Consider the following 23,877-nt stretch of genomic DNA (forward strand, 5'->3'; position numbering starts at 1 on the left):
CTGTAGTTTGTACCAGTTACACTCATTTGAAAAAACCACACTTATTTGTGGGAAAACTGTTTATTGACTTTAATTCAGCCTTTAACCACTTGAAGCCTGATCCTTTACAGCAAATTACAGGATTTACAGGTGCACCTCATTTTCACCCTATGGATTATGGACTTTTCTCCTTAACAGAGAGCAGTTTGTTATGGTTGATAATTACATTATATTCTACAGTTTTTTTAAAAATCAACTGCAGCTGCACAAGGCACAGGTGATTACTCTTACATTCTTCTCTAACTATACTAATAGCTTGGGAGGCTCTGACAGCAATTGTTTACCTGTCAAGTTTGCAGATGATACAACACCAATCGACACCTCTGACAATATGGCAACTTTTGAGAAAGAGAACAACAGGATGCCGAGCTGGGGCCAGGAGCAGAACCTCTAACTAAATCTGAGGAAGACAAAAGAGCTTTAGGAAGAATGAGATGCCAATACAATCACTGGTCCTCAGTGGAGAACAACTTGATAGAATTTGAAACTTTAAGTATCTGGGAACCATATTGGATAATAACTTGAACTTTAATGAAAACATGCAAAACATGAACAAGAAATGTCAACAGCTCAGCCATTTATTAAGAAGGCTGAATGAAACAAACATTTCAACTAACATTCTAAGAACTATTTACACATGTCATATTGTGAGTGTATTGACTTTTTCATTCCTGGTCTGGTTTGAAGGACTGTCTGTGACTAGTAAAAATAAATTTAGGATAATAATCCAGTTGGGGTCTGCTATCTGTGGACAATCACACTTAACACTTCAAGAACTGTGTAATAAAAGAGCAAAAGGAAAAGCTGATAAGATAACAGACATGCTATTTAAAATACTGTTTCCAAATGGTACCTTCTAGGTAAACTGTCAAAATTTAAAATAAACAAATAGCTGATGGTAATAATTTTTTTAAAAATGACAAATTCAATTTTGTTGAAATAAATAACTATTCTAGAATTCCATTACTATTGTAGAATTGTGTTCTCTTGTATTTAAATATGCTATAAATTTGTATTTTATTGCCTGCTTTTTATTTAGCAAGGTGTTACTGTACGTTGCTGACTGGATCAAAGCAAATTTGCACTTGTGGGCAATACAGGTAAACTAAATTAAAACCTCAGCTAGTTTGGAACTGCCAAATAGCCTAACCTTCTCATCTTTTGGGATGGGGATGAACATTCATTTAGGCACAGGGAGACTCCACAAAGATGATGCCCAGGTACAGAATTCTATTCCAGGATGTAGGATCCATGAGGCAGCAGCACTATGCAAACCGAAATACCTTCATTCTGATGGTAGTAACATTTTTAAAAAGGACAAATTCAATTTTGTTGAAATAAACCACTATTCTAGAATTCCATTACTATTGTGGAATTGTCTTTTCTTGTATTTAAATGTCATACATTTGTATTTTATTGCATGATTTGAATTTAGCAAGGCATTACTGTATGTTGCTGACTGGATCAAAGCAAATTTGCACTTGTGGGCAATACAGGTACACTAAAATAAACTAAATTAAAAACTCAGGTAGTTTGGAACTGCCAAATAGCCTAATCTTCCCATCATTTGGGATGGGGAGGAAGGATGATGCCAAGGTACAGAATTCTATTCCAGGATGTGGGATCCATGAGACAGCAGCACTATCCACTGTGCCACCATGCATCCCCTATAATGAGAAGTGATTAATTCACTTATTAAAATGGTTCATACTCCTTGGAATTCCATCATGCATCCTCTATAATGAGAAGTGATTCATTAATTTAGTAAGATGGTTCATATTCCTTGGAATCAGTAGTGCTTCATTTTAATAAAATGGTGTTACTTTCCTCCTCTTTAATAGTTTCATTCATACTTTCTGGACTAATGGCCTTATTGTTATTTTATGTAAGGTCTTTTCTATATAAAGAGCAGTGAATGACCCTATATACCTTAGAATTATCTCAATAAAGTTAACCGCTTCCTTATTTTCTCTGCCAGTTTTGCCTTTTTCTTTGCGGATCGGCGTTCTCGTTTACTTTACGCAGTGTCTCCTGTCTAATAGAGGCGTTCATTCGTACTCTGTAAAGTGCCATACTTCCTCCGCATGAAGTGATGCTTCGTCTTCCACTTTTTAGGGAGTAGTGATTCATGTTCTCAGTAAGTCGAGCGGCTTTCTTCCTCAATAAATGGAGTATCACTTAGTGTCTAAGGCGCACTGCCTCATGTCTGCCTCGATTATTCTCTAAACCAGCTACTGCTTAATTTCCTTGTATGGCAACTGTCGTCCCCTCCATACGGAATGAAGCGTAATCTTCCCCGTATGATGCTTTGCCTCTACCTCTTAGAGCAGTATGGTCACATTTCCACCTTCTGGTCACAATGCCTCGTTTTCTCTCTCCGCTTCCACTGAGTAGGGCGCGCAGCGCGCGTAACGTCGCTTCCTCTCTGCACAGAGCGCAGCGTCTCGTTTCCTCTCTGCGCGGCGCACACGCTGCGATTCCCGTGCATTCGGCAGTCTGCCGCCTCATCTGTAGGACAGAACGCGCCGCTCAGCCCACGAGCGGAGGATTTGCGCGCCTCTCAGAAACGTCGTCGTCGTCCACTGGAGAGTCGACAAGGAAAGCGTCGGCAGCACCGGGAGCGGAGCGACAGGTGAGGGGGAAGTTGGATAGGAGGGCGGGACGGGGACTTCGGGCATTGTGGCCGCTAAATTAGGGGACAAAGTTCACTAAAGAGAAAGGCGCCCGAAATGTCGTGCGAGAGCTGCTTGATGACTGAGACGGTCCCGGCGAACAGGTGGGGCTTCAGGGCGCACACCCGCAAGCCGGTAAACGTCACATGTGGACCCTCGTTTTTTCTTTCTTTTCTTTTTTCTTTTTGTTTGTTCATTTTCATGCCCGACCGACGAACACAAGAAGTCCAGGCAGCAGGTGAGCGTGAAGCCTAGACCCACCCGATTCCGGGGTCAAGTAGTCTGAGGCGAATTGTGTTGCTCAGGATGGCTGCCCTTCATTTTAATCTAAAGTACGTGATTTTCTTTTTTGGAGTAGTGAGGGTATTGTGTGGTTGAGCACTTTTTATTGTCCCATGTAGACGTGAGGTGGTCCTCCCGGTTTGGGGGAAAAAAAAAAAAAAAAGCATCCATCTCCTTCCTGAGTTGGCCTTACTAGTTGGATACAGCCTGTCAGCATTGTATCTTTAGTGTCTGATTCTTCACCTGGGCATCGTGATTTGTTTAGGGGAAAAGATTGGCTTATTAGTATTTTAAATCCTTGCATTTGGCCATCTTTACTGAAATATTTTATCACTACAGGTGTGGTCTGTGGCCCCAACTGGGCTATCTAGACATTCTGCTGATTTATGAGCAGGAGAGGCACACAGCTGCTTCCCATGAAAATCCAGGGGAAATGGAAAGCTGTGCCCGCCATATAGCCGGGAGGAGCTCACTGTCCTTCCTGAATTTTTTTTTCTTTTTTCATTGGTTTCAGGATGGCCTCTGTGTTCTGATTGCTCCCCTTTACACTGAGATTCTTGACGTCCTCGCCATCTAGGAGAGACTGTTACTTGAAAAGGTACAAAAGGCTTTAAAAAGGATGCCATTATGACAAAGTGGCTTTTCAGCGCAAGTGGTGGACAACACCGCGTAGTTGGTTCTACCCTTTGAGATCAAGAAGTGCCTTCTATGAATGGTTGTTTCCCCTCTCAAGGCCTCATTTGAGTCCTTGCCTGTGCTTGAACTTTAGCTCTTTTTTGAGTCTGTTGAGATCAGGAAATGAAAATGGTGGTAGCGCGGGCGGAGGAGGAGGAGGTGGTGTTGGCTGTGGTAGGGGGAGGCGGGCAACGTAGGCTGAGGGACATTGATGTTAGTCTAATGATGCTCCACAATGGCAAGCACGTCTTAGTACTGTAACTTGCATTTGCCAGGTTCACATAACATCTGCATGTCTTCAGATTTAGCTGCAGTCTAACGTGTGGTTACTTATTGAAATTGTGCTCTGTCTGACAGACTCAATGCAGGCCAGGTGCTGGTGCAAGCATGGCTGAACACCCACCACCTTCACGTAGAGGGCTACGTGCATTCTGTACAATGATTGGTTCAGCTTTTGTGTGTATCCCCTGTGAAGTGGCCAATGCTTCGATGATGATGTTGTATAATGCCTCTCTGAAGTGCCTTCTCAATGGGCTGCACAGGCATGCGCTCATGTCTCTTTCCCACATATTCATTTCCTAGTTCGCTCATGGAGCATCCCTTATGAGGTGCTTCATTTTAGAGTGTGCGGGTCTCTCAGTGCACGATGATGTTTCCATTCTGTAGTGCTTCATAAGAATGTTCTCTGTGCTGTTTGGATGCTGGGATCCAAGGTTATGTGGTCCAGTGTGGTGATTTATCAAGAAGCACACCAACAAAGAAAATGTAACCTATGTGTTGGTCAAAGTGAGTCACCAAATTCATGGAACCTAAGCAAAGTAATCTGCCTGGTGCTGGTGATCCTAAGGATGTTTAGCTACCTAGTGTAGCACCTTCAAGTCGCATATACTGGTTGATCTTGATAGTAGTGAGCTGTCTATAACTCTCTAGCATATTTGGGTTTGATGATATTGTACCAAGAGAGCCACCTACCATAGACTTTCTGCATCTACGTGAAGCAGACCACTCAAATCAGGTTTATCTTGGCAAGAATTTGCTTCCCTTTGTGTCTCATTAGTCCACATTGACCTTGACATTAGTGAGCTTCATACTATAGACTGAACAAAGTGAGGTTCCTATTTGCTGACCTTGGACAGAGCAATTATTTTATCCAACTCAGCACTGGATAAAGTGCATTATTTTGCTTTTGTGACCTGGGAGAGAGCGATCCAGCTGCAGAGAGTGACATGCCTTGCTTTGTCACATTGTTCCCTCCGTAGTCATCCATCAGGCCTCATTGGTTGTGGAGAAAGTGAGCCATCTGGCTGTGCTACCCCTGGACGGAGCACTTTCAGGCTTTGGCTGCCATAGACAAAATTAAGAGTGTAGCTCTCCTGGGCTGCTTACTTGGCAGGAGGAGCAATTGACAGATGATGATGTTTATTAGTCTGTCAGTCAGCCACCACCCTCAAGGGGAACTCCATGCAATGCCTCTGTTGCTCTTCTCATCTGTGCTGCAGCCTACTGTGCACAGACAAGGCTGCCACTTTCTTTTCCTCATTTCATTGCGGTAAATGCTATGAAGAAATAAGTTGCTTCCTCTAAACATACGACTGAACTGCAAGAGAATCCGGAAGCATGAGCCCCTCTTCATCTGCCTTATTCAGCTTCTTTTAGGTTAAATTTTTTTTGTCATTGGTAGACAGTAGATTTGAGTCTTTTTTTTTTTTTTTGAATCTGAATAAACCAAGCCGAATTAGTAGCATGGCCAAAGCATCATAGAGGAATGAGGTCAAAGTTCCTGTGTGTATGTGTGTGTGTGTATATATATATATATATATATATATATATATATATATATATAAAAGATAGATACAAAGTCACTGACACAGTGTATCTATCTATGTAAAAGGACCGGTCTCTTTGAGTAATATTCTTTGATTGCGGTTATCATGTTGCCATGCATATAGTGTATAATCACTTTTTTGTTAGATAAAAAGCTTATTTTCTTTGAGGAAGGTGAGAAAACTTTGTCTTGTTTTGATGTTGGGTACAGACCCCCCTCAGTTTTCAGTGAAATCCCATTTAGGGCTTTGCTCCTCTTGGGTCTGTAATGTGGTTTCTCTACAAGTTGTAACCTTCTGTGATTGAGCTCTCATCCTTTCTTTCTTATGTCTTATTTCAGCTATTGTGCAGTCCTTTATAGGGATTAAAGAGAACCAATTAGGAGAACAAAATTAAGAGAGAAAGAGCCACTGTTATAGGATGAGCTTCACTGATAGCAATGAGAAAGCCTGGAGGCAGTTTTTGTGAGAATGTTTCAGAAAATAAGCATAATAGCTACAAGAAACTTTGGGTATCCGGGACTTGGGAGGTGAAAGTTATCTAGCGTGGCTAAGCTAGACTGTTTGTTGTCTGACTCCAGTTTCAAAAGTGTCCTGGGTTGTCCCTCTTGACATTGTCTGACAAGGCTTTCTCAAGTCATTATGTTGGCCAATGTGTCAGGTACATTTCACAATGCTTCTGATGGTAAGTGCAAGTGCTTGTATGGTCTAGTGCATGTGGTTAGCAGCACCCTCTATGATGGAAATTTCAGCCTCAGTTTGTCTACAAGAATGATCCACAGATGTGCAGACAGCCATACTTAATATTCTTTCAGGACAACTTGATAGGCATCAGGCATGGAGTGACCGGCCTGTTCCTTAACAGCAGTGTGTAGGCGCCATTTCCCCACAATTGTGTCCATTTCCCTGTAATAATAATAAAATTTTGTTTCTGTGGCACTGCAGTTAATTGACTTCCTGAAGTTCTCAAGCAGCTCACGCCTCTCACTTTCTCTTTTCTTGGAGTTACTCCCATTTTGGATAAGCTCAAGATTTCCTGTATAGCCTTGGTTTATTGCTTCTCTGTTGAATGTGCTTTTTCTTTCCTGCTTGTTAGTGTTCAGAATGGTTTCCATTAGATTATAATAAGGTAATTTCTGGTCTGTACTGAAATGCTACAAAAACTAAACAATATAGGAGGATGCCTCATTTGCTCACTGACCATTCCATATTGTCATTTGATGAATTAAACTCTGCCTGTGCATTATTGCCCCAGCATAAGGCTGCTGTGACCCCTTTCTGTCGCTCTCTCTGTCTTTGACTAGTTTTAGTACTGTTTTCTTTTTGGGTTTATTTTAGCTTGGCCCCCAACCTAAAGCTCCAATGCAGTGCAGCTCTTGGAGGGCTGCCGTTTACCATGGCAACTTGCAATTGCAACTACGAGGGGCCTCTCTTGGCTGGTGAATGAGAAAGAGAGGCGCGCCTTGTCTTTCCCTTTTGTTGTTTGTGCTTTTGTTTAGAGGCTGTGTGAAGTATTCTTTTGTGTTGATGGTCACTCATTCTTGGGAGACTACAAGGCCATGAGTGAGGCACACCTGAGCAGAGAGTCTTGTGTTTTGTTGGCTGTCCAATGTACAGTGCTGAACTAGCTGGTGATTAAGTTAGAGAGCTGTGGGGCATGTCCCTAACTCTTCCCTAGTAGGCAAATTGTAAAGGGGAACATAACTGAGTATATTGGTCTGGTGCTGAACTGAATGCCATATTAGTTACAGGGAACATAAGAACTGATGAGAGTTAGTTGTGGTGGTATCGAGGGGTAGAAAATTCAGAGAAAAAAAAAAAAAAATGCAAGACTATAGAATCGGGAGGACTGATTGTAAGTCAGTTATTGAGTCTGTCAGCATGGTGGTATTGGGTGCTGGCCACTTCAGTTGCTCTGCTTGCTAAAGTAACACACAGTTGTAAGTGGAGGATTACTCACTTGTAGAATGTTGTGCAAAAAAAAAAAAAAAAATTACCAAAAAAACAAAACAGGAATATGTCCTTGTGCGTACGTCTCCAGGGCAACAGCGACTAGTTAAGTGGATTGTGGATTCAGTCCAGTACCAGCTGACTGTGATGTGTCAATGCCTATTGTCTCCTGTCATATGCATGTTCAATGAGGTAGCACAGTATCCAGAGAAATGCACCCTGCTTTTCAATATGAAAAGGTACTGGTTTTAGCCCTTGTGTCCTCAAATTGGTGTAATGCAACCACATAGGGTGAATGTCCGTCTTTAAACTCTTTCCACTCATCATGATAAGCTGTGTGCTGTTCCATTCAGGGCATGTTGCCCATTGCAGATTGATGTCGGAGCACTGGTGATGTTCAGTGTGAATCATGTGAGGATTACCTTTCTTTACCTTCCATTATTATTGCATCTACTCATAGGTGCAGATTTGAAAGCCCATGGATTTATATGAACTAATAAAATGTTTTGTTAAAAGGACTTGTTAATGGAGACTCTGTCTGGTAACACACGCTGGTAAAGACCCAATATGAACATCAGGACTTAAATTTATTCCACGTTTATGTGTCCAAAGTCCAGTGAGTTCAACGAATTGATCAGGTTTTATCTATTACAGCTGTATGCAAAAGGTTAAGAGATTCTGTTCAAATTTGATGTGGAATTGTAAAATGATAACACAGCTTCTGCAAAGTATAGACTTAAATAAGGCTATTTATATTCTAAAAGATTTAAAAAAAAATTGTGGCATGTGCAAAACATTGTGTGCTTTTCCAGTTGATGTATTGATACATCTTTTTGTAGGGCCTTGAAGTGAGTGAGTGAGTGAATGAATGAATGACTGACTGTGATCTTAAAAAAATCTGTGTATTGTCATTATACCTTAATGTACAATAAACATATGTATTATTAGTCATTATACCTTAATGTACAATAAACATATATATTATTAGTCCTATTTGGTTCAGCAGCATAAATAAATATCATGTGTTTATAGAAAACAGACACAACACTATACTAGGCAACTGCAAAAACAATACATATTTTTAACAATATCAAACAAGAAATGTATCTCATTTAAACATACATCTTATAGCAATAGCAGTTAGACAAGTTCTGTAGCTCAGCTGCAGAATTGTCAATAGCAATAAATTGGTTGTGAAAACTGATGAGAAGTGTGGATGCTTACACAGTGGACAACACATCACAGGTCAAGTAGATATAATAGTTTAAAGGCCTTTGGGTGGAAGCTGTTTGAGGGTCTGGGGATGTGGCATCAAAAGGTATGCCATCGCTTACTTGATGAAACATCATCAAATAGTCTTGTTCTATTTGTGTGAAGTCTGAGATGATCAAAAAGTTGTTTTTTTTTTCATGCTTCTCTTGTCTTGTACTGTATGTGTATGAGTAGCAGTGTAGCCCTAGTGATTCAGTTTCCCATTTTAGCTGACTGCTATAGAAACTTGTGATCTACCACACTTCAGTTGCAATCTACTCTTAATGGTCTCCACTATGCATCTCTGGATGTTAGTAGGATACAGGTAAACGGGCTAGTTGCCTTCAACCTTCTCAAACAGTGGTGAAGCCTCTGGTGAGGCTTCTTAAGAAATAAGTGGCATTGAGGGACCATGAGAGGTTCTCAGTTTTGTGGATCTTTATGGACTTAAACCTATGTAATGAACATTATAGGCCAGTAATACATTCTGTAACAGTACTTTTATTAAAAAGGAAAAAATGATGCTACATTTTTAACAACACATACTATACAGGGTGAGTCAAAATTATGTTAACACTAATGGATTATTTTAATCTTGACCACACCTTTCCAGGTCGATGAATAGGTTGTGGTGGACCATTGCCATGGCCTCCACACTCCCCCGATTTGATACACCTTGTGATTTCTGGTTATGGGGTATGGTGAAGGAGTGCATGTACAGGTATAGCAAGAAAGTTTGTGATAGCAATGACCTGAAGGACAGAATACAGAATGTCTATGCCATATTCATCTATTCCCGTGAAATGTGTGTCTGGGCTTTAAATGGTACTGTTGCTCGTTGGTTTTTGTGTGTTGAACATGATGGCGAACAGGTTGAGACGTTCCTGTAAATTGTCTTGCACATATGAAGCATGTTTTGTGAATAAATGGTTTCCACCATTCAAATGTTAACATAATTTTGACTCACACTGTATATGAGAACAATACAATTATGTATAAAGGAAGACTCCACCAAAAAATGATTTTTTTTTTGTTACCTGTTGTGGTTTGTAGTGATGGCTGACAAAACAATTTAATTTGATATCTCCATGGATAATGGAGATACATATTTGAGTTTTGATAAAATATTTTAAGTAAATACCGCCAGCAAATGAAAGTAGGCCACAAACCAGAAGCCCTTTTACAAGGGATGGTGTATTGAAATTGAAGACAAGACTCTAGACCAATGAATGTGTGAAAGAATTGGACCTTCAATTCAAAAGTGCAAACCCGTGTGAAGAGACTTAGTGCTTGTGTTATACTTTCAATTTTCCAGAGGTATATATTTAACATTATTTTAGCATAAAATGCATGCATTTTGCATGTTGTGAGCACAAGGTTTTTTTTTTTTTTTAGTTGTCATTTTTTATATTGTTTGCTGTTGCTCAGTGTTGGTTACCATAGGCTTCCATTTTATCAGAAATGTTGATATCTGGGCGGCACGGTGGCGTAGTGGGTAGCGCAGCTGCCTTGCAGTTAGGAGACTTGGGTTCACTTCCTGGGTCCTCCCTGCATGGAGTTTGCATGTTCTTCCTGTGTCTGTGTGGGTTTTCTGTGGGTACTCTGGTTTCCTCCCACAGTCCAAAGACATGCAGGTTAGGTGCATTGGCGATTCTAAATTGTCCCTAGTGTGTGCTTGGTGTGTCGGTGTGTGTGTGTGTGTGCTTGCGTGCTCTGCTGTGGGCTGGCACCCTGCCTGGGGATTGTTTCCTGCCTTGCGCCCTGTGTTGGCTGGGATTGGCTCTAGCAGACCCCTGTGTCCCTGTAGTTAGGATGTAGCAGGTTGGATAATGGATGGATGGATGTTGATATCTCCATTCTCCATAAAAATATAATTACAAATTTTTCTTTTTCATCTCTACAAACCACATGGGGTAAGTAACATAAGAAAATTTCATTTTTGGGTGGAGTATTATTTTAATGAGCCAGTGAATGAACCTACACAAACTTTTATCAAAATGTAATTTTGGTAAAAAAAATAACTCTGCAGCCTAATTGTAATTCTTGACCATTGAAATAAATATTTAACATAATGAAGCTTGACACAGGTTATTTTTACAAAGCAATAACACTTCAACTCCATTATAGATCTATCTGTTTCTTCTCTTGTCTGCAGCTCTTGAAGCTGTGCTAAACAGTTCTTCACTAACTACACTGGTACACAGTTCTAAGCTTTTATGTTAAAGTAGCCAAGTAAGGGAATCAAGACTATATTTCTGACCCAGTAATGCAGAACGCTGTCTGATCTCGGGTTATTAGGTTCACAAAGGCATGTCTGCACTTCATGTTCAAGTTTATTGTCATGTGCATAGCACAATGAAATTATTGCTTCTGTGTCTCTGCAGAATAGTTTTGCAGATACAACACTAACAAAAGACTTACAGTACACCCAAACATTTATACTGTATGTACTTTTATTACTTTCAATAGTTTGTAAATTGTACTTTTTTCTTTTATTTTTTTGCTTGGACTTAATCTGTAAAGCATACACATGGAAACTGTAGCCCTTCAAAAAAATATGAATCTGTGTGCACAAAGTGACTTAATCAAAGAGACAGTTTTCTGACATTTTATCATATTTAATAGACTCATCCTTCTGTTAGAAACGGTTAGATTTACCCTGACAAGAATAATTTTTTATCATGAAATAGTATTAATTGTGCATACATCAGTAGTTTTGGACATGGAAAGACATTGAGAGTAGGCCATTTTGACTAAGTATACTCTTATATTTATTGTAATATAATTGTTTAATTTCCTCTTGTGGACAAATAAGGTCTTTCTATCTATAAATTGAGAAACAAAGTCTTTATATGCTTTATATGCTTTATGAGTACTTAGGGGTCAGTATCGGTCTGATAAGAGTTCCAATGAGTTACTACCAATTAGTTGTATCGGTGCCAATTACACAGGGTGTTATTTAGACTGAGTGTTGTAAACTTCATGGCTGGCTTTAAGAAAGTGATGGTTTTGAATGCAAGGTAAAATCAATGCAGCATTTTCACTTTAAGTGATCATTCTTTCAAGGTATGTTAGTCCTGCAGATGTCTCTTAATGAGATCGATAAATAAGTATATGTACAGTGCATCTGCTATAGTGGACTTGATGTGTGCCATAAACAGTGCTTTAAAACCCTTCATTGTGATAAGTCATTTAGATATCTGATGTGGATTTTCCTGTTGCTTGAAGTATGGCATTTATTTCAAAGTATCACCCTAAACTAGGTGGAGACTAGCCTGATTCAGAGATTTATTGAGGATATATAAGAAAATGCTTACCAGCTGATCAGCACATGTTCTGATTCTGCCACTCCTTGCCATACTTTCATTGTTCTTACTGTTCTTACTGTTTAACTTCTCTCATCAGTTATCTATATACAGAAAGCAGAAACAAAGTGATAGTCTGACTCACAAAAATGGGGTTGGGCTCAGCCTTGTGTCACAGATGTATAAATCTGATCTAAATTGCTGTCCCATCCTGTTGGGAAAAAGATATTTTTTTTTTTATTTATTTATTTATTTTTTTTATATACATAAATTGCTTATGATGACAATGACACCATCATGATGTGCACATTCTTGCTTGTAGATTGCTTAGGACAGCTGTTTGAGTGTATCCTTGGCATTCTTGAGGTGGAATGTAGTCAATGGCAAATAAAATTATAGAGAATTCTCGGGGCAGTAAGGGTTGACATTTTACAATTAAAAATTCAAATTAGATGCAACAGCGTGTTGTATATAGTGTGTTTGTATACTAAATTTTGTCATTACACGAAACCCCACCTTTGCTTTTACTAAGTACAACAGTTTTATCTGATTAGATAGATAGATAGATAGATAGATAGATACTTTATTAATCCCAAGGGGAAATTCACATTTGATTAAAGATTAATTAATATAATTAATAAAGATAAATTTGATTAAAGATTAGCAGAATTTGCTGTTGCCTCCTGAACCAATGTTTGTGTAAATATAAAAGTACAACAGCCTTTTATTCCATCATGTGCTAATAGCCTCTAAAATCCTACATTCTACAGTTTTTTTTTGTTTTATTTTTAATAGTGCATTAAAATGTGCATAAAATGTTCCCTTTACAGGCCAGGTTAATTTATTTTTATGTAATGATTAAATGAAATACACACTTTGTCTGTGGTGCCTATACAGTACTTATGCTTACGACTATATGCAACTACAGTATATAACATCTTACACTGGGCATGTTTGTCACAAACTTAAATTGTGGACTGACTATCTTTGTCTCTCTCTCGGTTTCCAGGATTGTTGCTACTGCTGCCAACGAATGAAGTAGTACAAGGAAACGGGCAGCCAGTGGAAGCGCTGAACATGTGGCCTTGGTTGTTTGGAGAAATTAGATGGGTGCCTGAAATGGGAAGCAGCTGAGAGAACGTGGCAAGGCAGAGTGGTGGGGAGGAGGAAGTAAACAGAGGTAGAGGTTGTCTCTGTCTGTCCTTCACTCTGTCTTTGTTACAGTGTGAGCAGCCTATCCACCATGTTGGCCAAAAGGAAGTACTTGCTGAACAATCTGGAACCTGACCGCCTTGCCCTTTATAAGCAATACCGCTGCATCTACCAGTACCAACTTCTTGTTCTTTTGTTGGGCATCATGATCATTTTCTGTATAGCTCTTATCTCCACCTTTTTTAGTTCAAAACTGGTAAGTATTGGCTTGACACTCTAGACTTAAACTGCCTTGTGGGAGTTGACTGTATGGCCCCAAAGCCTGACTAGCAGTGGTATTTCACCTGCTTGCTGCTGAGCACCTCTTTAAATTTAAGAGGAGAGAATGTGTTTGTACAACTATTCTTCTCTTTCAGTTCAGGATTAGAACTTCTTCTCTTGCAGGTCAGCATTAGACAACATATATTTCTTTGTTTTTAGGAATGAATAGAATGGGATGATGAGAAGTTCACTGTTCCCTTTACTTTGTTTGTCCCAGCTTTCTTTTTTCTCTTGGTCAGGCTGCTTCAGAATACCAAGCCTTCCTCATCTCTGTGTTTGGGGGTCTTGTCCTGTTTGGCATTGTCTTTGCTTTTGTTTGCACTGAGTCGCTCTTTCAGAAATGGATGCGCACCTTTGGCATTGTGGTCTGGATCTGTCTTCTTGGTATGGGCTATGCCTTTATCTTCAGTGGCGATATGGTTCACACCTGGGACCAGGTATGACATGTATTAATATAAACTCCTTCACGTTTGACTGAGCCCTACTTGGGTGCTTCTCTAGACAGCTGAAGTCTATTAGCACTATTTCTTATTCTTTAATATTTATCTTTGGTGAAAGTGGCATCACTGCTTTCATTGGGTATATTCTGATAAAAATGTTAATTTCCTTGCCATTGAAAAGAATGCTAAGAACATGAGTATTGTTGGGAGTCTTTTTAAAGACCGTAGTGTTTTTTTTATATAATTTCATCCTGTGCTTCTGTTTCAGGTGCCATTTTTCCTCTTTATAATTTTCACTGTGTACAGCATGCTTCCATTTCGGATGAAGGATGCAGTCATTTTTAGCCTCCTGTCTTCAGTGTCTCATATAATTGTTAGTGTCAGTGTGACTGACTGGCAGAAATGGTCCATTGTGTTGTGTCAGGTAAGCCAAAGACGTTACCCTTAAACTACAATATCATGCATTGCATAAAATTTTGGTGGCTGTAAAATAGCATAACATTGTGTTTAAATATATTTATGGCTCAGTGATCCCATTATAAGTGAAATAAATTAAAAGGAAAAGGTGCCATAAATACAATGCATATCTTTACTCCTTGGAACATGTTCACTGGAGGAGTGATGCATAGTAAGTTATACTGTAGTTTTAAGGAAGGTGTTGCATATGTCTGTAAGAGTTTTTACAGCAGGTAATGGCAGTGCATAAAGTTTAGGTACACTATGGGACTCAAAGTTTGACCAGGAATAGTTTTTTGGAGACTACAGGGGTTGTTTCAGTTTTGGAATATGGGATACTTTCAAGGTTATCTGATGGATTAGTGCTATATTCAAATAGTAATCTTTCTTTGGGGGAAGGTGTAAAAGGCCTTCTTGGTGACTAGTGTCCAATGTTGTGTTTAAAATGTACTTTTTAGTTTGTCTTTTTTCCCCTCTCTAATCCAGACTTTAAGACATATTCTGGAGTACAGTTCAATATGTGCAGCTCACTTTATCTGTTTATATTCCAGCTGGTATCCAACATCATCATTTTCCTGTGTGGAACTGTGGTGGGTGCATTCCACAAGGTCTTTATGGAGAGTGCCTTGCAACAGACCTTTAAAGACACCCTGAACAGCCTTAAAATCCGAATGAAGTTAGAAATTGAAAAACGGCAACAGGTGTGAGCTGAGAGAAAGTTTTATGTCATTCGGAGTAGACCGTTTGGTCCTGTGGTTGAACATCATATTTTGCCATTAATCTGCTTTTCTAGATCTGGACTGAACTCACCTCCTGTCCTTTTTTTTTCCCCTGACATGATCCACTTGGTAACTCGTTTTAAAAATTATGTCTCCCATTACATGTGCTGACAGATTCCCTTTTATGTTTCTAGACTCGGCCATCTCATGTTTCCCTTTGCAGTGGAGGTGGCCATATAACCTAACTGCTAAATGACATGAAACAAAAGTCTTTAAATTTGGTTATTGACTTATTTCATACCCCTGGATCAGGGCCTTTTAATTAAATGTCTTATTTTTTTTTTTATCTTTGGTCAGCTTTTTTGTTTCTGCCTGAGTCATTGCACCCTGTTAGGATTTGAGAATGATATTTCTTTTCTAGGAGAAGCTACTGTTGTCTGTGTTGCCGGCCCACATCTCCATGGAAATGAAACTGGCCATTATTGAACGACTAAAAGAAAGCAAAGATGCTCAGCAGAGGCAGGTGAAGGACAACAACTTCCACAGTCTTTACGTCAAGAGGCATCAGAATGTCAGGTAGGCTTGGTAAACTACTCCTGCTGTTCTGTTTTATCTTGTCTTAGTAAACTTTAATTGCATGTTGAATTGTTAAGTTTCTGCTAGCTGGTATTTACTCTCCTCACATTTTTTATTTCTGTATTTGTGCATTCATTTTATGGGTTAACAAATTGCCACGGGAAGCTGTTCAAAGGTTTTCTGACCCCTTGGACTGCAATGATTCCCGTTTTCTGCATGTGTCTGGTAGGCTAAGTTCTTATCTCCCTTTGCCAGGCAGCCATAAAGCAGGTCATTGAAAGCTCATGCTGTACGCTTGATCAGATTCTATCCATATTTACTCTGTGCTGCTGATATACAACACCTTTGGCCACTTACACCTGGAAAGCACTCACCATGAGCCTCCTGTTCTTTTTGCCATTCTTCTGATATTGTTTGTGTCCACAGTTAACAAAATGCTATGCAGTTCTAACCTTATCTGCTAAGCTGTCATAAAAGACCAGAATGGGTGTGTGATTTCTGCTCTGTTTTATTGGCAGCATCCTGTATGCAGACATTGTGGGCTTCACTCGTCTGGCCAGCGACTGTACTCCCAAAGATCTTGTTATCATGTTAAATGAATTATTTGGGAAATTTGACCAGATTGCAAAGGCAAGTTAACTCAGAAGTCTGTCTTTTGACCCTTAGAAGCTTGTGGTTTCTTTCTACCTTACTCTCATTGTGTGTTTATACCTACAATTTGTAAGTAAAGATTAGACTGGGGAAATGAATGATGAGCTACCAAAAACTATCATTTGTCCTGTCAATGAGTGCCACAAGAATTTGGGGGGTTGCAGCTGATTGTGTGCCAAACATACTTTGCTCACAGATCTTTACAGTAAGTGCTGTTTGGCAGATTAACAACCATTTTCTGCACTGATCTGTGACTTTTATGGTTGAAACCACTAAATTAAACAATGAACCAGAACACCCATAATGTCTTTTAAATTTTGTGGTGAAACTGCTGTTAAAGGAAAATTTTGACACTGTGTATTACATGGTATTTGCAAAAAAGTTTTACTGCAAATATGAAAGCTATATAGATAAATGTGTATATAGTTAGCATAAATCTGTCTACACAGATGCATAGACAACACACAGGTTGTTAGATGTTTGCATTCATGGATATTATTGGTCCTTTTACCTAATGATTTATATAATAAGTGATTATTGATAATTATATTTTTATATACTATATACAGTATGTACAGTATATACTTTTCACTTTCATTGAAATTTTAAAAGAAATCAACAAAATACATATGGCTCTTGAATGGTCACATCAATCCTGCACTGCTCCTCATGAGAACTTTAGCCATGTCCTGAAAGAGAAGTTATAAATAAGGAAAAACTCTCTTCTTGTTTTCTTGATTATACTGTAGAAAACAGAGTTTAAAGAGAAACTGATCTTTAAAGTTTTTTAGCTGGATAAACTGTTGTAGGGATTCCTGTTAAACAACATTAAGGCACCTTGTTTTGACTTTATTGTCTTGAACTGTCTGAAAGAGAGAGAGAGCACTTCTTGAAAAAGACAAGGGAAGAATTACATTTTTTTTAATTTTTTTTGAGTGCAACTAGGTGACATCCCAGATGAAGAAAGTTTTTTATACATTAGTCAACAAAATATAAATATTTCAAAATAAATTCCAGATGCTGATGGCTCATGAGATGTAGTTTCATACTGGACTATTTCCAGAATTTGGTGTCCTTGGTTAAAACTTCTTCCTGCTAGAAAATATCCCAAAATCTAAGCTTCTTTTTTGTTTTTTCTTCCCCAGGAGAATGAATGCATGAGAATTAAGATTTTGGGTGATTGCTACTACTGTGTGTCAGGGCTGCCAGTCTCATTGCCCAATCATGCCAAGAACTGTGTCAAAATGGGCCTGGACATGTGTGAAGCTATAAAGTAGGTGGAATATGTGCTCTTATTTGCTCCTTTTACTCTAGAATATTTGCATGGAATAATTGGAGATCAGTTGTATCTTATGAAGAGTGCTACTCTGGTAGAATGTCGTGAAAAGCAAATCTGATTTATTTATAAATTTAAATAAAACGTACTAAATTTTACAATAAAATCTTCCAACCAAGCAATCATGTACTACAAAATTTGAACCAATTTGGCTACCTCTTATCCTCATTTTGTAATTCTGTTTACCAGTTGAGAAAAGGATTATGTTTATTTTCTATTAATTATGCTCTCTTTACTCATGTTCAATACTCCCAAGGCATAGTACAGACTTAACATCAGGCTCTCTGCTTCAATTTTTAACTTTGCATTCTTAATTACTGTACATTTACTGTACCTTCAGTGAAATTGAAAGAAGCTTGATGTGATTGTAATAAACTCAATATATATTTCTTAGAATGGGATCTTGTGTAGGAAATAAAGTCAAATCAATGAAATACTCTGCTAATAATAAGAAAAACATATGGTAACATTCTGGGGCATTGTTTCGGGGGGTGGGGGGATTAATTGAATGAAATGTTTGTGTTAGAAGGGCTTTCCAAGCAATAATTAACATTTTTATTCACAAACAAATACCTCCATGCATTGTCTCTCTAATTCGGGTCTTCCATTTTCCTCAGTGTTGGGTATCCAAAGGGATGAGTCCAATATTTCTCATGTTACTTGCCACCACTTTTATTCATATTTCTTTTATCATATCTCTTGTATTCATCCCCTCCATTGTCTGTCTTTAACCACATTAACCTGCTCCCAACAAGTTGTAGTCTCCATGCTTATCCTTTTCTTAGGCTTGCACTCCTCTTCCTCACTCTTAAAGAAAGTCAGTATACCCACCTGATCTTCACATCATAGTAATTTAGAAGATTTTACTGAAAACAAATCTGAGGAAACATTCTGGAATATCATACTCTAGAAGACATCACTGACTCTGCAGCTACTTCAACACTAAATCACATATAGTATACAGCAGAACTTATTTTTTTTCTACAAACCAAGTTATCTGTCACTCTCTATTTATGCTTACAACAATTGAATATGCATCGTAAATGCAAAAGATAATGGTTGCTTTGTGCAAAAGGCCTGTCCCTCCATCACATCTTTAATGAAACCACTGCAAGTAGCTGGTGCAGCAAAAAGAATTTCTCTCAACACATTTACCACCCACCCTGCACAGATAATGCTTCCACCTGTTCGATGCCTCCTACACCCTTAACTCTAATTGTCAGATTCATTTTGCCTGCATTCCTAATTCAGGTTTGTCACTGCCATGCAAGTTTCTAATTCAGTATTTTCTTAGTTCTCCATTGGCAGTCCTTTGCATATCTCTCTGGTTAACACCTCGAACAGTTTTGAATATTTGTTTTGTACTTCAAGAATTCCTGGTGAAGCCCCAAGTTTAAATTTTTTGTTTTTTCCCATATGCCACCCTGGCCGTTGCCTATGCTTACACTTACATTGAAGTCACTGCAGACACTAACTGCTAATCCACACGTCTTCACTGCCACTTGTGGCACCCTGCCTTTTAACAAATGCATAATGTAACTTTTTTCTCTTAGCCTGATGCTTTTCTGCATTTGTCTCATAATTGAGATCTTGTTCTTTGTCCTTTCCCAATTTTGAATCCAAACTGCTTTTTACTAAATTGCCTAATCTTTTATTCATTTGCCTCCTACTCTTTCACGCACTTGTTCCAAATAGCATGACAAGAACACATTGCAGTGGATTGGCCTTTTATTTTTTAAAAAGGAATGAGCTTACATCTTTTCCAATCTGCTAGAATACTCCCTTCCCTTTTTTGAGTTGCCTGGGTCTGCTGCTGTTCAAGTGTAAGATTTTTTTCATTTTCTCTTCTACCAGCAATCCAATTGGATCTGCTGCTTTAACTGTTCTTGTCTGCAATTCTTTTGCAGCTTTCTCTTTTTAGAAACAGCAGCTAGCTTGGTTTGGTTTATATCAACCAGTGTTATTACATAATCCCTTCTCATTCAGCTACTTCTCGATGTACCTCTTTACGTGTTATATGGTATTCTTCACTAATGAGTGGTGTGCTATTTCATATATTGTCTTTTGCTGTGAAGCTGCCTAGTGTGGTTAGTAGAATATTTTCCACAACACATTTTCAACATTACTTACAGAACCACTCTCTATATTAGTACTTGTTGCAATCTTATTAGTGTCTCCTGTGTTGTGCCTTTCCTAAAGGGCTGTGAATTGTTTTTATGGATATTTGACACAGTATTCCATCTAAGGATTGAGTTGATGCAAGCAAACATTTTCAGTCCTATTACCTTGAGAGGACTACTTAATATTTTGCAACATAACTACATATTCATATGTTATAATTTTTATGCATCATATAATTGTTTTGAAAATGTATTATTTGGCATTTTAATTAACTTTAATTTAACTATTCAAATACTTGCAATTTAATACATTGATATATTAGTTTATTATTTCATTTGTGAAGGTGAACAGATATGGTGTATGTTGCTTAATGACTGTAATTTTTTTTAAAAATTACATGAGCATCTGGACTATATACTTTTTTTTTTTTTATTTTTTTTTTTTTTTTTTTTTTTTTTATACTTCCATGTAAATGGAGGTTTGTTAATGAGATCAAATTTTGTTATAAAGGTAAGTTCAGATTCTGATTCTATGATATTGAAAACATCAAGAAAATTGTTTCTGTGGAAAATCAAAATGGATTTTAATGTCTTAAAATCAGTTTTCTTTGGAATATCATATGGCTTTGCATTGTGTAGAACTCCAGGACAACTACATCCCAGCAAAGCGAGAAAATTTTAGAATAAGCGGTTTCTGCTCCTTTTTCTCCTGGAACCACTGTGTGTGTTTTTTAATAGATATTTCTGCTTTCAGATGCTTCCTAACTAGGCTTATTGTAGCATTCTAAAAAGCATTTCCATACAGATGTAACAGATGAGATAGTGGAAAAAAATCCTGAATTTTATGTTCTGAATATATATGCATTTTTTCCTAGTATTTATATGCAGTCAGTCCATAGTTGCATGTGTTCTGCTCTATGATGTGTCTGCTATAGGGACTGCACTATAGGACTGACCTTAGACTCGCTGGAGACAGTAGCAGAAAAGAAGATAATATCAAAGGTAGAAGTTATAATATCAAATGTTGCCCATCCTCTCTGTAACATGCGATCCTGATGCACCTTTAGCTACCTCCTCCGTTCACCACATTGTGTCACAACCCAATTTTTCACATGGCAGTGTGTTCACGACCCACTGTTGCCCCTCCATGAATTTAGTGCAATCGTCTGAGTAAGGGCAGTGGGGTAGTCCCTCACAGTGAATTAAATTTGATTGTCAGTGTGGGTGTGAAGGCATGTTGTGAAGTGTTGTCCTGCGCAATCACTAAAGTGTTTGATGAATCAAGTGCAATTGTCAATGCTTTTCCTCCTTGGTGAATTGAACACGATTGTCAGAATGGAGGTTGGAGATGTAGTCCTGGATCGGTCATGATCCACCAGCAATACCGAGAGCCATCGTTGAACCAGTGGACGGGTCTTGTCTAGGGTAGGCCATGATCCACCAGCAATGCTGCCATTGTGAATTGGATTCAATTGTATGAGTGGTTGGGTGAGCTGGGTTTTGTCCTGGGGTGCTGTGGCTCATCTGCAGTGCCACCACAACCCACCAGTTGAGAAAAGCTGATGTAATGTTTCTAAAAGACAACCAATTCCTCCCTCATTCTTTCTCATGTATGGAAAACGTTATATAGCAGATGATTTAGTATCCCGTGAAAGGATAAATGTGGTATTTTTCTAAGGCCAAAGTTATTTTTTTCCTAATTGTGGTATACATGAATTTGCCATGGGAAATTGTGTTAAGTGAATTATTTGTTTGAAACTGCTGTCCTTTAAAAGTTATCATGCCTGTGCTTTCAATATGGTATCTGCAAGGGAAAACTACTCTAAACATGAACCAAAAGATGTAAAACTTAAGGAATATGTCCATTTTCAAGGCAAGAATGTTCTTGACTACTGATCTGGATTTTTCATTTTCCATTTGGACGCATTTTATCAGTGTGTTTGCATGCCATTTTTATGAGAGTCTGACATTTTAAAGTGCTCCTTACTGCATTGTCAGTCTCACTCTATGGCATCCTTTCACTCTCAGAGGTCTGAATGTTGCAGTTGCTGCTGTTCTTATGAGTTTCAAGTGCTAAAGGTTAAGGATATAGATAAATAACTTTCATCTTTTACTAATTATACTGTGTGTCCAACTGTGATGAAGTAGGAAGGCAATGTCACTCTAAATAATTTCAGACATTTGTGTGATTTTGTGCTATTTGAGTTCTTATTTATATGGAAACACCACCTACAATGGTTGCTTTGAATAGACACGTGAAGAGGAACATATCCTTACATTAGGAAATATTGTGCCAAAATATGATAAACTATATTACTTCCAATTTCCTTTTGTTGTCAGAAACATACCTTAGAAATGCAGAAGTCATGGTTTTCTCGAATCAAAACTTTTGCTGCTTCAGAGAATTTATTTTGGCAGGTTTTAAGGCTTTTGTTTTCATGTTTAGACTGGTTCCCTATAAGCCCAATTTTAAAATGCAACAATAGACTGTACATTTTTTATAAAAAATATTATTAAAAAATTCTTCACTTAAGAATGCAATTTTACATGGCAAATTAATGTATACTGTGGTTTTGAAAAAAAAAAAGTCTTGAAAAATACCAAAAATATCCTTTAAGCTGCAAGCTGGCTCTGCACTCTGTTTGTGTCTATGTATAACTATGTAAAGTTTGGCTTACAGCAGTCTGCATATTTTCATACTTTCTCTTTTAACTTACTTGCAGAATAAGGTAATTTTTATTTCTTAGCCTTGTAGCTAAAAGAAGAATTGCTTTGTTTATAAGTGTCAGGGAAGTGTAAAAGCGAGCTTCATATCATTGTCAATAAATAGAAAAGCTGTGCAAAATAATAGACACATATTCTTACAACTGTTTTGTACAACTATTCTCACTTGGGTAGAAAAATCTCATCATCCAGAAGGCACATTTTGCTATTTTGAAACACACTGTTTTTTTAAATCTTTATTGTGTTCTGTCGAATGAAGACATTTTCTCCTTAATGTGAATTGGTGTCCTTGTCCTACTGCTTTTTCTATTAACTTATCAGTAGTTTACAAAACATGTCATAACATTTTTTACTCTAAAACAACATGGTTTTACTGGAATATAAACATATTGTCAAACTTGTTTTGATGTAACACCAACTCAGATGCTAGTATTTATTAATGTAACATGAAAGAGGACTTCCTAGCATATAGTAAACATTTTTCCAGTATTGGTTGTTAGCATGAAATGGTATCACCAAACAGTGTCAGCAGTCCTTATATCATATTGTTTGCAATTTTTGTTTTAAACTGCTGTCCTTATTTACTGCTTGGAATCTAAATGAAAAGTAACTACATCACAAGGGTTTGAGAAAGAGGGTGGAGGCTTTCTTTGCAAACTAATATATTAGAAACCAGCCTGGGTGGTAGTGCTTGCGTGTAAGGTGCTTCAGCTCAGTGATGATGAAGAGTATAGTGTAAATTGCTGACTACAGACAGTTGTTTAGGCTGGGAAGAGTATAAACCAGCCACATCGTGGTCCCAGTTGTTATCAGTTTTAGATTAGTTTCCTGTGACTCGAAAAATTGGGAAAGTCAAATGGAAACTTAGCTGTTTCACTTGGCATAGCCTGCTGTGATGCTATATTTGATATAATGTTTGAAGCAAGATTCGGGCAGCTGGACAATGGCTGTGTGATATACTTGTCCATACATATACTTTAAGTTTAAGGTGTCCAGCATATATAACAATAAATCTGAAATAAACTGATTAGACTACATTTTCTTTTAGTTTTAGCGGTTTTGAAAAAGGCAACTCTGTTGTCCACTTGCATGTCGTCATTAAGTTTACTAAAATTACATTACTCATTTTGGTGATAACCTTTAATATTAGGTTTCTGCTGTAATTTCTTTCGCACCAACACCACCAAGAACTAAATATAGCATTTTCATGTAACCAGCTCAAATTACTCAATAATATTAGCCCCAGGTATAAAAAAATATTGCATATAGAAAGTACTTAATTACATAGTACTTCTGATACATCCGGTTGACCAACACTACTATAACTGAGGCTCCTTTACTTAAAAAAATTTCCCGAGCAAAGCCAGGTAACACTGCTAGCTTGT

At 38.0% G+C, this 23,877-nt stretch overlaps 1 protein-coding gene across 2 annotated transcripts in view; it reads left to right on the plus strand.

The window, feature by feature from the left end:
• Nucleotides 1–2,319: 2,319 nt before the first annotated feature.
• adcy7 (adenylate cyclase 7) overlaps nucleotides 2,320–23,877 on the plus strand; it is a 50,343-nt gene continuing 28,785 nt past the window's right edge. Inside the window, exons 1-9 of one of the 2 annotated variants that reach the window (XM_051932064.1) lie at nucleotides 2,320–2,671; nucleotides 13,007–13,145; nucleotides 13,222–13,405; nucleotides 13,710–13,907; nucleotides 14,179–14,334; nucleotides 14,918–15,067; nucleotides 15,507–15,661; nucleotides 16,180–16,291; nucleotides 17,458–17,585. In XM_051932064.1, the coding sequence (XP_051788024.1) occupies nucleotides 13,241–13,405; nucleotides 13,710–13,907; nucleotides 14,179–14,334; nucleotides 14,918–15,067; nucleotides 15,507–15,661; nucleotides 16,180–16,291; nucleotides 17,458–17,585 (1,064 nt within the window). In that variant the 5' untranslated portion in view covers nucleotides 2,320–2,671; nucleotides 13,007–13,145; nucleotides 13,222–13,240. Of the gene's footprint in view, nucleotides 2,672–13,006; nucleotides 13,406–13,709; nucleotides 13,908–14,178; nucleotides 14,335–14,917; nucleotides 15,068–15,506; nucleotides 15,662–16,179; nucleotides 16,292–17,457; nucleotides 17,586–23,877 lie in introns of both variants that reach the window. The other variant, XM_028809270.2, reaches the window with a different exon arrangement.

This window comes from Erpetoichthys calabaricus, chromosome 9 (assembly GCF_900747795.2).
Source record: "Erpetoichthys calabaricus chromosome 9, fErpCal1.3, whole genome shotgun sequence".
NCBI classification, from domain to species: Eukaryota; Metazoa; Chordata; class Cladistia; order Polypteriformes; family Polypteridae; genus Erpetoichthys; species Erpetoichthys calabaricus.